This window comes from Limanda limanda, chromosome 1 (assembly GCF_963576545.1).
Source record: "Limanda limanda chromosome 1, fLimLim1.1, whole genome shotgun sequence".
NCBI lineage: Eukaryota > Metazoa > Chordata > Actinopteri > Pleuronectiformes > Pleuronectidae > Limanda > Limanda limanda.
The window spans coordinates 23,269,668-23,284,603 of NC_083636.1; the positions used below are offsets into that span (position 1 = coordinate 23,269,668).

The following is a 14,936-nucleotide window of genomic DNA, read 5'->3' on the forward strand; positions in this document are numbered from 1 at the left end:
TTACACTCCATTTCGCCAACTATTACTGTTAAATCTACATACAAAGGACTGTAAACGTTCACATCAACACCTACTGTGCTGTTGATGTCATTGTTTTCCAGCATGTACAATGTCTTTCCACAAGCAAGTATGGCCAGGAATATCTTGCACTCCCCTTTAGCAGAGAGATGGTGTGGAACTGTGAAGGTCTCTTGATCCTCTTCATGCTTCAGCTCTCTTCCAGCTGCTTGGCATGCATTGCTTCCTCCATATAAGTCCAAGAAACCTTCCGGTTGCTGAGGAACCCTTCTGTTGATGTGGGGGAGTTCTTGAAGTCCCCATGGGAAATACTATTTGGTCCTGGATTTGACCTGGCTATGGCCTTCATTGCCCTCATATGCTCCCTGCTCCCATCTTTGAACCCACAGGATGAAGGAACTCTAGATCACAGTGGTCTGCCTCACTTTATCCTGACTGTCTTTGAACTGCCCTCGTCCATCTCACAACTATGAAACAAGTAAGGCGGTGAATCGTGCATTGAGCTGGCACATTCTTTGTCTGGAGGTGATGCCTGCAGCTCTGCTTGCCTGTGTGTAGAAGTAATTTAGTGTGGATGTGGAGGTTGACGTATTCTGCCTGGGGTTTTGATTCCCCACACTTTCTGAGTGATCTGAATTCACCTCAACCAGCTCCTTGAGGCTCCTTGCACTGAAGCTTTTCTCCTGGCTCAACTTTGCTTCAATCTCACTAAGACTATGCATTGTGTGTGTGTGTGTGTGTGTGTGTGTGTGTGTGTGTGGCTGGTTCATGTGTCAAAGTCATATTTAGTCCATATCCTCCCCCCTTTATACCATATTTGTCTTTTCCCAGGTGCCAGCAGTCCATCCAGAGGTCACTCTTCTTTCCTGGTTACCTAACAGTGCCAAACAGTTTCTTCCTAGTCATTGAAAATTTGGCATACGGCTTGATGTCATCTGGTTGCTCCCTGGTTAATCTCTTAGTGACTCTTCTTCATTAGATGCTTGAACCCAACATGCTACATGCTCTTTACAGGGATACGCATCTGGCTCATAGCCCTAGAGGCCTTCATCCACCAGTGGCTGGTCTCTCAGCAGCTTCCTATAACAATATGATGGCTCTGTACCAGATTAGCTACTTCAACAAGAACAGTGATAACAGTTTTGTAATGTTACCCATTGTCATTTTTTCAGGTCAGTGTGTTTTGAGTCACAAATTGGAGACAAATGTGTTCTGGTACGAGAGTTGATTGTGACCTGTGTATGAAATGTGTTGTTTTTATAAGTCCATTTTGGATGTGAAATGAACTGTTGTGCTGATGATAAAGAGAATTTCGTCAAAGTTTTTTTAAGTAATATGGGTTTCTTATAAAAAAAAACTACAAACTCAATTTCATTGGCAAGCATAAACCTCAAGTGTATTAAATCATCAGCCAACCCCAGAGACTGAAGACATAAAACATGAGCTGATAAATTATATTATAATATGATTAATAAACAATGTAGGCCTCAAAACCTTGTTTACATGGCTGTGTCTAACGAGCCTCTCCTCACCGTTTATCCCATAACACTTGTACTTGGTGGTCTGGAAAAATGGGAATGTGTGTCTAGATGGTTTTGGCAGGTGCAACTTATTAGACCCATTCAAGTCCCTCAGGGCTATTTGTTCAGTTGTTCTGCAATGAGTCTCTTCGTACTCTTACTAGTAACAGGTGGCATATGTGGAACAGCTACATGAGAAGACACACGATTGATGCGCCGAATGTAAACTGCACCTTTGAAATGCATGGTCTGTGTTTCAAGATTACAATACGACCCAAGTGGCACGTAAATCTCATGAATTCAAAGAGATGCAAACCACATCCGCGAAAAGAAGAAATCCAACAGATGTGTGACAATCTGCCACTTTGATTTTATCATGAAACATCTTACGGAAAAATTCCTGGCTTTTTCAACGTTGGTGTTATGCTCATACTTTTTCCATCTGTTATCAACTTTGCTGCTTTTTCTACAATGATAAGACAAAATGTCTACTGTGAAGAAAAGCATAGAAATCTATATGTGAGGCAACCTGCTTACTGAGCAGCTATATTCACCAGACACTCAGGTCGTGGTTTGGTTGTTTTCAAATGAAAGAAAAAAATAATTTTCTCTTTTGAATCAAGTCCTATATATATTGCAATTAGATAAGTAATGCTCAGTCGCAAAGAGATAGACGGAGTGTAGCCTATCTATTTGGTAATGGGTGAAAAAAAGCAAAAATTGAACTTCAGGTATTTAGCTTACCAAACAGGATGCAGATTTTTGTCTCAGGCAGAGGCAGTCCTGTTAAGGTTCTGACTAAATTTGATAAATGAAACAACAGTCACATGAGTCTTATGCTTCATGCACTGTGATCTATTCTGATGTCAATGGATGGTGGAGGAACTACAGAGATAATGTTTTTTTCACCTTTTGTTCCACCTTCAACCATATTCCTCTCATTGTAGCTCTAAAATTCATCCCCCTAAATTGGAGGTTTATGTTGTCAAACTTTTTCCAAACTTTCTCAGGCATCCTTTGGGAACATAGCCAATGCCTTCCTACACATTTCAAAGAAAAGTAAGATGCAATCCTCATGAATTTCAGACATTCAGTTAGACCAGAAAATAAATGTCAGATTAAATATGAACTTGAAAACAAGCCACTAAAGTTTATTGAGAAAAAAAATGTCCTATGACATGATTGGACATGCTAACAGCTGCACTGGAAAGACCATGTTACTGAGATCCGACTCTGCTGAGGAACATTCTGACCTGGAGTTAAATCAGTTTCCTGGTTATTCTCACTACAATGTATTATTCGCATCACATTTAATGTTTAAGTCTGTTTAAGCACTTTATTAGGAACCTACAAATTCAAGATGTGGGAAAACTTTACACAAGTTCAACCATTTGAGTCACTGGTCCACTGCCACACCCTCTACCACACATCTCCTCCCACCGGGTTGCAATAAAGTCATAAAGAAACGGTACATCATCGGAATTAATAATTGAATAAATATAATTAGTTATTAATATTTATATTCATAATAAAGATCTCACAATTCTGAGCATATCAAACATAAACTACACAACCAACCAACCTCACACAAACCAACAGGCCACTGATTATGTAGGCTACACCTATTTTTCTTAAATAAAAGGTACCAAAGTCGACATAGGTTTGGCCTCTATGTTCATCATGGAGGAAAGTTATCCAGATCATAAACATTTGTGATTTAACAACAAATCCAACAAATTAAATTCCATTTCAAGTAATGTTTAAAACCATTTAAACATGTTTGTATCATTAGAGGAGCAGGTTGAGATTACTAGGTTAGGGTTAAGTTCTAAATATTATGTTATATATATATATATATATATATATATATATATATGTAAAGCAGCTGTCAGGTGAGTTGTGCACCCGGTGCAGAAGGTCCAACAAACAATTAATACTTTTTATTCTCTCACTCATCAAATGGTTTAGGCCCAAAAATCTTTGTCCATCAGGAAGCGCCCTGGTGATCCTGAAGAGTTGCCTTAGGTTTAGCTTTAGTTTTAAGTTAGGATTAGGGTTAGGCAAGTAGTAACTACAGTTTAGGTCAGAAGAAGTGTCTTTGAAATGAATGTGAATCGATGTTATGTCCTCTGAAGTCATGGGCAATGTGTGTGTCTATGTGTAATTTGATTTGAAAGCCTGTGATAAAAATGTAACATTTCTAATGTACATATACAGTACTTAATGAATATCATATATTTCGAACATTAACCCTCAGGTATCAGCTGTACCTCTACTCGCAGAGGCTGATCAGTGTGAAGAAGATGAGCGTGTTGAGTGAGAAGTCACTGAGCCGCAGCTGCACTTCACTGTGGCGCTCAGCTCTTGTGTAGAAGATGAGCTTCTTACCTCGTGTGTGAGGGTCCGTGCTGTGGAGGTGATGCTGATATGTCCAACAGCTGAGGAACAGAAACAAAGCCGAGCTCATCCACTTCACTGTTTCTCTGAGCGTTCGGTCTCCAGCAGCGAGTCGTCCACACACTGACAAACTTTCACCATCCTCAAAACACTGTGCGGCGGCGGGTGACGTCACCAGCCTCTCCGCCAATGGCTGCTTCTCTTTTCTCCTCCGATGACTTGACGGACGGTCGGAGAACGACCTCCTGATCTCAGCTGCTTCTGTCTTCTAGTGCAAACTTCAATATGTCAATGTTCACTGTCCCAAAATACACTTTCAGCCCAAACACAAGTCAACACATGAAATCACAAATAAGTGGTGTTTTATCGTTGGTTTTATTATCCTGCTAAAGAGAAACGTTCACAACAACATTATTATATATTATATTATTATCGTTATTATTATTTATTTCTTTTTCGTTTTCATTGACAAACATTTTGATTGTGTTTTCTTCAAAGGTTTGCTTCATTTATTCCGTGGTTCTGGTATGTAACACGGTGGAGAGACAATAACAATACATTTTCAATTGAAACAATTTCCTTTGTGCCTGATCTTCTGAATCACTTTGAACATATTCAGTTTAAATAAGGGACTTATCAGGGTTAAAAACAAAGCAACACACAAGTCTATTTAATAAGGTTTATTGGTTGTAACCTATATACAGTCTATGGTTGTAACCAATGGTAAATTGATTTGCCTATTGTGTAAAGATGAATCATACGCCATCAGTGAGAGCATGTTCAGGGGTTACCAGGTAAAGTTAAAAGCAAGCCCACACCTTTGTGGCATCACATTTTATGGCAATAATAATAATAATCAGTAATTATATTTTAATAATAATTGTATTCAAATGCTCTGTAGCCTTTTCCCAGCCTTCCTCTCTGCATCCGTACCATATTGAAAACATTTTACTTTGGTTTAAGTACAAAAACACACTGACATTAACTGATATGGTTAGATTCCCCCCTGCAGTATGTTTTTCAGGTAGTTTGCACATACTGTATGTACCTTTGAACAAGTGGTGTCATATAAGATGCGACCATGTGGAATTCAGCCCTGATGCAAGAGCAAAAGCAGCCGTTCTTCCAGGAGCTTTGTTACTGCTGCCATCTGCTGGTCTATCAACTCCTCACTTCTTATCGTCTCATTTATAGAACCAGCAGTTCAGGGACATTTATTATATTTCTAATTTCTCTCTGTGCCCTGTCATTCATGTTCACTCTTGCTCAGGGCTCTTGCTCCCTCCAGGGGTCAGGAGTGTGAAGAGGAAGCATGTATTATCCACCACGACACCACTTGCCCAATAACCAGGCTGATATCACCTTAATCAGAACATTCGGTCAGGCTGTGGGATCATCCACTGCAAACCTAACCGGAGGGACACTGTCACAGATGGAATCTCATTGTATACATGGAAAAATCAGGACATCATTACATTACATTACATTTCATTTAGCTGACGCTTTTATCCAAAGCGACTTACAATAAGTGCATTCAACCCTGAGGGTACAAACCAAGAACAACAAGAATCAAGACAGTAAAATTTCTTCGAAATAAAGCAAAACTACAGAGTGCTATAAGTAAGTGCAATTTTAGTGCTACCAAAGTGTTAGTTTTCAAAAGTGGTTAGTGGTTTTTTTTTTTTTTTTTTTTTTTTTATTCAAGGTACAGTCGGAAGAGGTATGTTTTTAGTTTTCGACGAAAGATGTGTAAACTTTCAGATGTCCGGATGTCGAGTGGGAGCTCATTCCACCATTTAGGAGCTAGGACAGCAAACAGTCGTGATTTTGATGAGTGTTTAGCTCGCAGTGAAGGAGGAACGAGTCGTTTAGCTGAAGCAGAGCGGAGTGAACGTGCTGGTGTGTAGTGTTTGACCATGTCCTGGATGTAAACTGGACCTGATCTGTTTACAGCATGGTATGCGAGTACTAGTGTTTTGAACCGGATGCGGGCAGCCACTGGTAGCCAGTGTAGGGAGCGGAGGAGCGGAGTAGTGCGAGTGAATTTAGGTTGGTTAAAAACCAGTCGAGCTGCTGCATTCTGGATGAGCTGCAAAGGTCGGATGGCAGTAGCAGGTAGACCTGCCAGGAGGGAGTTACAGTAGTCGAGGCGTGAGATGACCAGGGCCTGGACCAGAACCTGCACCGCCTTCTGAGTGAGAAGGGGGCGTATTCTCCGGATGTTGTAAAGCATGAATCTACATCAGAGTCTCAAGAGTCCATTTAATGTACTTCTGCACATTATGATATACAGTAAACATCAAAACATGAAATCTTGATATTCCAGATTTCATTCTAGCGATTCTCACGATAAATTCATGAATTCGATGCATGATTTAAATGGTAAACTTTAACATTTTTATACGACCAGTGTATGGTCCTGTGTGAACCCTTCACCCCCACCTCAAAACATATTATTTTATACATAAACTTATATCTTTTAGATGGTACTGTAATAACTGATTTCAAATGTTGTGTGTTACAGTAAAGATACAACCCCAACCAGTTTAAAAATGAATATTCTTAAATGGACAAACATTATACAAACATGTAGTTTGGTTTACAGTCTGATATTGTGTGTATATTTGATTGTATTGTTGATTGATACATTTGTTGGTTGTTGTAATTATGAAAACCAATAAATATATTTTTTTAAAAGAGACACTGGCTAAATGAGGGTGTGTCACATACCCTATATGGTCACAGTATGGTCTAACTTGACAAAGTAGCATTAGTAGACATGTTCTAATATTGAGAAAAATGTAGGGCGATATCTGCATGAAATATATGTTGAAATATGTGAGTCAGCATAAAAACATGGGAATTTCCCAAAATTAAAGGTTCAGTGTGTAGAATTTAGTGACATCTAGCTGTGAAGTTGCATGTTGCAGCTGTATAACCCTCGCTGCACCCTCCTTTTCCAAATATGAAAGGTAACCTTCAGTTGTCATAAAAACTCAAATTGTACCTGTCCAGTCTGTGCTACTGGAAAAGCATGGCATCCTCCATAGAGAGGACCTGCTTCCAATGTACATATCAAGTATTTGAACATAAAGGGCCCATTCTAGGGTAAAGAAAACAAGCGATACAATTTAGATGAAACACACTAGTGAAAACATCCCAAGGATTATTTTATATCAAATATCTGCCAATTGATCCCTTTCACCTAAATCTTACACACTGAACCTTTAACAACCCTGTCACTATTGCTGTTCTCTGATCTCTGAGGTCCGCTGACTGGACTCATGACAATGTTATTACCTTATTGAATCACTATGTATCTGCTCTGTCTTGAGTATGACATGAACATAAACATTTGAACCATCAGGAATAAACATGCAACCAATAAAGGATGTGATTAGGGCCGGAAAACAATGTATTTTTCAATCTTGTGCACACAACATAAATAAGTTGTGCACACCCAGTTACATCTGGCAAGTAAAGACATGACTGGTAGATGCTTTGAAGACAACACTTCATTGCGTTTACAGGTTTTTTATTTGTTAAGTATTATGATTGAAACATAGTCCCTCCGTTGGCTGAGCCTGTTCCCTCAGTATGCACAGCAACAGATTACAGTTTTGATGCAGCATTGTGAATTCAACCTGCGATAAAAAAAAAACAAAGAAGATGATGTATATGTTCATGATGATGATGATGGTTGTGCAAGTGTCCTGAGGCAAGATACTGAAACACCCCCTGAATTGACGACTATAGAAAGCCTACAACTCAAAGCACTTGACTATGCATTTCCAACAGTGTACTGATTTACATAATGCTTTCCAGTATTATTGACATGTACTCATAGCAGTCTTCGGATATCTAGCCGGCCAAAGGAGGAGATGTGTGCCACTGATGTCAAAATCTCCTCAAAATACATTGAGGGTTCCACCCAAAGTCTAGCACTTAGACATACGGGCAAAGACGAGATGGAGGGAGAGGATTAGGCAATCTATTCGCTGCTTGTGAGGCTGAAACTGATACAGGTTCAGACCTTGACAGCGTGTTATGGGCACTGAGGAAACGGCCGATGTGTGCACATCAAGTTAAGACAAGTGAAAGGTCAAGGACAGCTGCTTGCCAACTCATGGAAACAGAGATCATCCAACCAAAAGAGTCAGCTGGGGAGCAACAACAAAAGTCATAGGAGTAGATGAACAGTTTTGTCCAACCGTGATCTGATGCTATAAACGTTTAAAGACTTCAAATGTTCCATTCCTCTCCAAAGACAGTTGGTACTGAGACGAAGGGAGGAAACAGAAAAGAGGAGATAGACATAAAGAACAGAACTCTTCACAACTGGTTTGTATGATGCATGTGTTATCTCCAGCAGAGATACCGGATATGAAAGAGGAGAAGATAACAAAGACGAATAGAGTCAAAAGTATGAAGGAGAAGGAGGATGCTCGACGAGACAGGAGAATGTGGCACTGGACTGGAGGCGGGACATGTGGAGGAGGTGCAGCGCTGCTGTCAGTCATGGAAGTTGGCTGTAAGTCAGTGTCGTGCAGCGGGGGGGGGCTGTAGGACGCTCTCAGATGGGACACGATGACACTTTGAAGCGGACACCGTGTCTGCTCAGCCCCGTATGATAAGCGTCCGGAGCTGGGAAGCGTCTCCACGTCACAAGGACACCCAGGCCTCGCCAGAGCTCCGCGGAGCCGCCGGGTGCTCGTCCACGTCAGCAGCTCCAGACAGCGGCGGCATTCATGTGTTCACAGGCACCGCAGAGCCCAGCTCTTCGCAGGGGAAACAGACATGGCTCTGAAACCGAGGAGGCCGTGGACCACCGTGGTTTTTGGCGTGTTTCTGGGATTCACTGCGTCCTCCTGGCTCATCGTGCCTCAGGTGCTGGAGAGCAAGAGGAAGAAGTCCCCCGCCTGTTACTACAGAGACCCCTCCATCGGTCACGGTCCGGCCGACATCCTCGGCAACAGCGCGGCTAGCAAAGCCCGGGACAGCCCGCAGCTAGGTCCGGACGAGGACTTCGTGTTGAGTCGGGGGAACAGCAGCGGGGACACCGGGAGAGCCGTCAGCACACCGAGGCGGTTCCTCTACGTCGGTGTGATGACAGCCAAGAAGTATCTGGGCTCCCGCGCCGTCGCCGCGTACCGGACCTGGACGAGTTCGGTCCCCGGGAAGGTGGAGTTCTTCTCCAGCACCGGCTCTGGGGCGATCCATCTGCCCGCCCCGGTACCGGTGATTTCTCTGGCCGGTGTGGACGACTCGTACCCGCCGCAGAAGAAGTCATTCATGATGCTCAAGTACATCCACGACCACTACCTGGATAAATACGAGTGGTTCATGCGAGCGGATGATGATGTTTATATAAAAGGTGACTATTCTGAGAATTCAGCTATTTCTGGCAATAAGATGAGATACAACTTTATTTATCCAGAAGGAAATTCTTGTGCCTGCTTGCTCCTAGATGACAGTAGACAACAATATAGTAGAATAGATTGCAGTGACAGAAGTCAAACATATAAATGACAGATAAAAACAAAAGTCAAACTATACGTGTATTGTAAAAGGAGCCTAGATATTAAGGTATTGCACATGCTATTGAATTAATATTACGATTAAAAAAACCTGTAAGATAACACAAATTGCACGTGAATGGAAACAATGTGTCATTTGTGTGTGTGGCTCTCCTGATATAGGCTACTCACTGTACACACAGGAAGGAACTATTCTTACCAATATTTAAGGGAAGTTCAATTTTAGTTTTACCACATGAACATTTAGTTAGTTTCCCAAATGTGTGGTCGTCTGACTGCTGGATTTCTTATCCTGTCACACTTTGTTGTAGTGATGCTCCCAGATCCTCTGTAGTTAATTTAGTGTTATCGTAGTTAATTAAATTGATGGCTTTGTTAATGATTGTTTTTAGTGCTAAATGTCTATTGAATTAGTTAAACACTTTAAATTGACAGTTAATGATTAATAATAATTTCAGAACTTTCAGTAAAGGCAGGTTACTTTTTTTCTCTGAAGAAAAAAGACTGTTTGTATGTGAGACCATAGAGAAACTCCACCTTATTCTTACTGCTTGTAAGATGGATGAATTATTCAAAGAAACATGAGCTGTGGTTTTGGAAAGGCTCTACTCTTCTTTTTTTTGTAGGCGTGGGACTTTATTCCTGAGCAAAGTAAGTTAAACTTATCCAGCCTTATCCAGCCCAGGATAACGTGTTATAAAAAAAAGCCTATTTTAATTGTCACTCTTCACCCTTTTCCAGGTGAGAAGCTGGAGCTGTTCCTGCGCTCACTGAACAGCAGCAAGCCCCTTTACCTTGGCCAGACGGGCCTCGGTATGGCTGAGGAGTTGGGCAAGTTGGCCCTAGAGCCCGGCGAGAACTTCTGCATGGGAGGCCCTGGGATGATCTTCAGTCGAGAGGTGCTGCGCAGGATGGTCCCTCACATCAGCACCTGTCTGAGGGAGATGTATACCACCCATGAGGATGTGGAAGTGGGCCGCTGTGTGCGTCGCTTTGGTGGAACACAGTGTGTGTGGTCGTATGAGGTATGGATTGAGCCAGTGTTCTTTCTGTTCTGTCAGGCTCATGGAATACGAGTGTGTATTTAGTGACAGTGAGGTTTTTTGATCAGTTCTGTGGAATTCAGATACTAATAATGGTGATCTTTAATTTTTCAAAGTAACCAAGCACTTTGTACTGGGGCGGCAACACTTTTGTATTTTTCTTAGGACTACTACAAACGAATCCTAAAGTGGAAAAACACTCCCACAGATGTTAGTTTCCAAAATCTAACACAGTGTAGGGCGTGTACACTGGATGACATGCTGTGCATGTGTTTTAATGTGCATAAAATAATACAACAGAACTAATTGACCTTTTGACACCTCATTGACCACTGTTATGGAGAGAGATGCTTTGTGGCTGTGTTTTACTGCTGTTAATGACTGTACATGGCACGTGCTCTTATACTTATTTTTCACATCTCCTGAAAAGTGAATATCAGCAGATGTTAAACAATTGCATTTGTGCAACTGCTTCGCACTTTCTGCCTCAAGGTCTGTCAGAAACAGGAAAAACAAGTTTTGCTCTATTTGTATATGTCCTTGGGTTTTTCATTTGTGAGCCTGTGTAACTGTTGCTGTTGCTGTTGTGTGCAGCACAACTGCAATGAAAAAGAGCTTTGATTAAACTGAGGTCATCCGTTTATCAGAGTTATCAACTTGTAAAATGACACAAGTAGTCATGAATGTTTTTTGAAATTGTGCCTGGAAATCCCCCATGCTCATGGTGTTCAAACTCTTTTCACAGATGCAGCAGCTCTTCTATGAAAACTATGAACACAACAAGAAAGGTTTCATTGAAGAACTTCACAGTAGCAAGATCCACAATGCCATTACTCTCCACCCCAACAAAAAGCCAGCCTACCAGTACCGTCTGCACAGCTTCACGCTAAGCCGTAAGATCTCTGAGCTTCGCTATCGCACCATCCTGCTCCATCGTGACGGTTTGATCATGAGTTACCTGAGTGATACAGAAGTGCTGTGGGAGGATCAACAACTCGGTCCGCCACCTTCCTACATGCGCTATCAGCCCAATGAGAGAAATGATGTCATTGAGTGGGATTTCCTGACAGGACGCCACATTTATTCTGCTGTTGAGAACAAGATTGTGCGACAAAGCCTTGGGAACTTGCTTTGGACTGCACTAGAAGACATTATTCTACAGGTTATGGAAATGATTAATAAGAATTCAAAAACACGTGGCCGTATAATTGACTTTAAAGAGATTCAATATGGCTACTACAGAGTGGATCCAATGCATGGGGCTGAATACATCTTAGATTTACTGCTTCTGTACAAGAAACATAAGGGACGCAAAATCACAGTGCCTGTGAGGCGCCACGCTTACCTTCAGCAGCCCTTTAGCAAACCCTTCTTTTCTGAAACTGAAGAGTTGGATGTGGTTGAACTTGTGGCTGCCATCAACTCTGAATCCCAATCCCTGTCCTTCCTGTCCAACTCCCTGAAGTTCTTGTCCCCCTTCCAGTTCTATGAATCAACCAGGGAAATGTGGAAGCAAAGCCAGAGGAAGGTCAACATTGTCGTTCCATTGTCTGGTCGCTACGACACCTTTCTCCAATTTATGGAGAACTTTGAGAAGGTCTGTTTGATAACCAAACAAAATGTTAAGCTCTCCGTTGTCCTTGTGGACAGTGAGAACAATCAGAATAGTGGAAAACATTTGCAGTTAATCAATGACTACTATAGGAAGTATCCCACAGCTGACCTCTCTGTAATCTCCGTCCCAGGCAACTTTTCCCGAGGCCTGGCTCTGGAGCTGGGCTCCTCAAAGCTTAATAACGACACCTTGCTGTTCTTCTGTGATGTTGATCTTATATTTAATGGCGATGCCTTGCAGCGCTGCAGAGACAACACTGTCCAAGGCAGACAGGTCTATTTCCCTGTTGTCTTTAGTCAGTACAACCCCAAGATAGTGTATGCTGAGAAGTCCCACAGAGAAAACCAATTTGTGCTCAACAAGAAAAGTGGTTTCTGGAGGGATTATGGTTTTGGAATCACGTGTGTTTTCAAGAGTGATTTGCTCAAAGCAGGAGGTTTCGACACCTCAATCCTCGGCTGGGGATTGGAAGATGTGGACTTGTTCACAAAAGTAATAAATTCTGGCTTAAAGGTGTTGCGCAGTCAGGACCCAGGGATTTTCCACATTTATCATCCTGTCCACTGCAACACAAGTCTTGAGCAAAAACAATACAAAATGTGCCTTGGGTCAAAAGCAAGTACGTTTGCGTCGACAATACAGTTAGCAGAGCAGTGGCTGGAGAAACATGTAGAAATAGGTTATAACAGAACCTCATCCTGACATTCAAGACCCGTCGGACCCAATGTAAGTTTACATCTCATCTGATGGAATGCAGACAGCCATGGACTGTGTGTCTTGTAATGAGACTCTGGGTCACAAGTACAAACAGGTGGACCAATTAAAACTCTGCAGGACCCCAATCCAGACCGACCTGACAGAAGCTAGAATCTGTTACAAATGGATCTGGATGTAATGGTACAAGAACAGAACTGAGTCCAAGAATGCTGCTGTAACTTAGCCAGGCAACGGTGTCCATCCAGTTTGGAAAATAGCAGACTGAGTACAAGTTGTCTGTGATGTGTACCACACAATGTATTGGACAATGTACAATTCACTTCAGTATAACATATTTAGGGTTTTGGGTTTGAATTAGGCTACTTTGTAAATGCCAAGCTATGTGGTTTAAAAAATGACAATGACCCAAAGAACAATCACCGCGAATACATGAATACTGGTTTAAAATTCAAAATAACAACAGGAAATTAAATCAAATATTATGTATATGTATATATATATTTTTTAATTCAAATAACTACTATGTTGATGGTTTTACACAAAGTGCTACTTACTCACTACTTACTTAATTACTGCGTTGCAGGTTTCAGTATACTGCAGTATCACCATCTGCAACTCAGCTAATCTATGACTTTAATACTCTGTTACTCTGCTAATCATGTGTGAAGCCATGTGGAATGTGGACGCCAGCTGTCCCGCAAGCAGCAGCATCAGCGGCGGTGTGCGTGTGTGCGTATGTGAGAGAGAGATAATTGCATATTATTATATACGCTTTTTACATTGCCATAGTTATTACGATGTTTACATGTCTTCCTCAGGACCATGTCTTATCAGTGCACTGCAGCCTAATGCCATACCCACATGCTTATAGGTAAAAGGAACAATCTGCTAAATAATTGTTGGAGAAAAATGGCAAAACTGCTTTGAATGAGACTGGCTCTGGTTTTGTCACCAATTAATAAAGAAAATTTGTCATGAGTGCAGTAGCCGTTTTTAGACTTCTGGATTTCAGTATTCTTATTTTTTCCAGCAATACAAACAGATTCATGATATTGATATTAAAGCAAGTAAAGTGTTGGTTAGCTTTAAGTGATGGATACATTTGTGCAATTCTACTAGTAAACATTTTGCAACTAATGTTATCAGAACATTCACCCATAAAATACCAGATAAGCATCAACTTCGATGTCAGTTTGTTTTAATGAAAAAGAAAGAGGTGAAAACTAGGAATGTCACAATGATTCACAGCACTAGAATCTATACTTGCATTTGTTATATAAGTGGGTTACATCACCAGAGAAAGCGATGGACACATTCTCACAACAATCTCATAATTACAAGATACTTATCTCACATTTATTGCATCCACCTATTATAATAATAACGACTGACTTGAGGATTTGAAAAGAATATCATCATCATTCCCAAAAAAGAAATAACGATGGCTATATTAACTGATTATTTATAATAAATGTTTAAACTGATATTTTTGACTTTTTCATTCTTTACAAGAAGCAGAATTGGTATAAGTCTGTAAATCCTTGCATGCCTGAGTGAAAGACCATTTTAACAGTGTCAGAGTAAAGCTTTTTTCGACTTATAGTTAAAGTAACTCAGCTTGCTGACTTCTGATCACAAACTTTTGGTAAGCGGCTTAATGTTGTTACCTGTTATGGTTAGGTATATAAGAGATGGTTGCATTTCAAATCTGTTTACAGTAAATCATGTTTTATAAGTGTTGTTTCGTGTGGTGCACAGAAAGATCACTGAAAGAAATATGAAGGATTATTTCAGGACATAGCGCTTACACAGCATGTGTTGTGTTTGTGTTAGTATTGTAATTATGACGGTCTAAAATGATTAATAAATATAATGTGAAACCTGCAAACCCCCGTCAGAAACAAAGGGAGCATTCGTGAAAGTACAAGCTCACATTCTTTTGTTATAAGTGTTATATTTTACCTTTAACTGGCTTCTGTATTTTATTCATTATTATTGCCAATTTGAAACTATTAAGTAAGTATTTTAGGGATGGACGCTCAGATGTCCTGCTTTTCATGTAGAACGTGAACGCAGCTTGACTGACGTT

The 14,936-nt window shown here is 40.9% G+C and overlaps 1 protein-coding gene across 1 annotated transcript; it reads left to right on the top strand.

Annotated features, from left to right (window-relative positions):
* The first annotated feature begins 8,525 nt into the window (after positions 1–8,525).
* chsy3 (chondroitin sulfate synthase 3) lies at positions 8,526–13,825 on the top strand. The gene is made up of 3 exons (XM_061070721.1): positions 8,526–9,309; positions 10,214–10,497; positions 11,261–13,825. Exons 1-3 carry the CDS (start codon positions 8,733–8,735, stop codon positions 12,830–12,832), a joined length of 2,433 nt encoding a protein of 810 aa, XP_060926704.1. The 5' UTR covers positions 8,526–8,732; the 3' UTR covers positions 12,833–13,825.
* Positions 13,826–14,936: the final 1,111 nt, after the last annotated feature.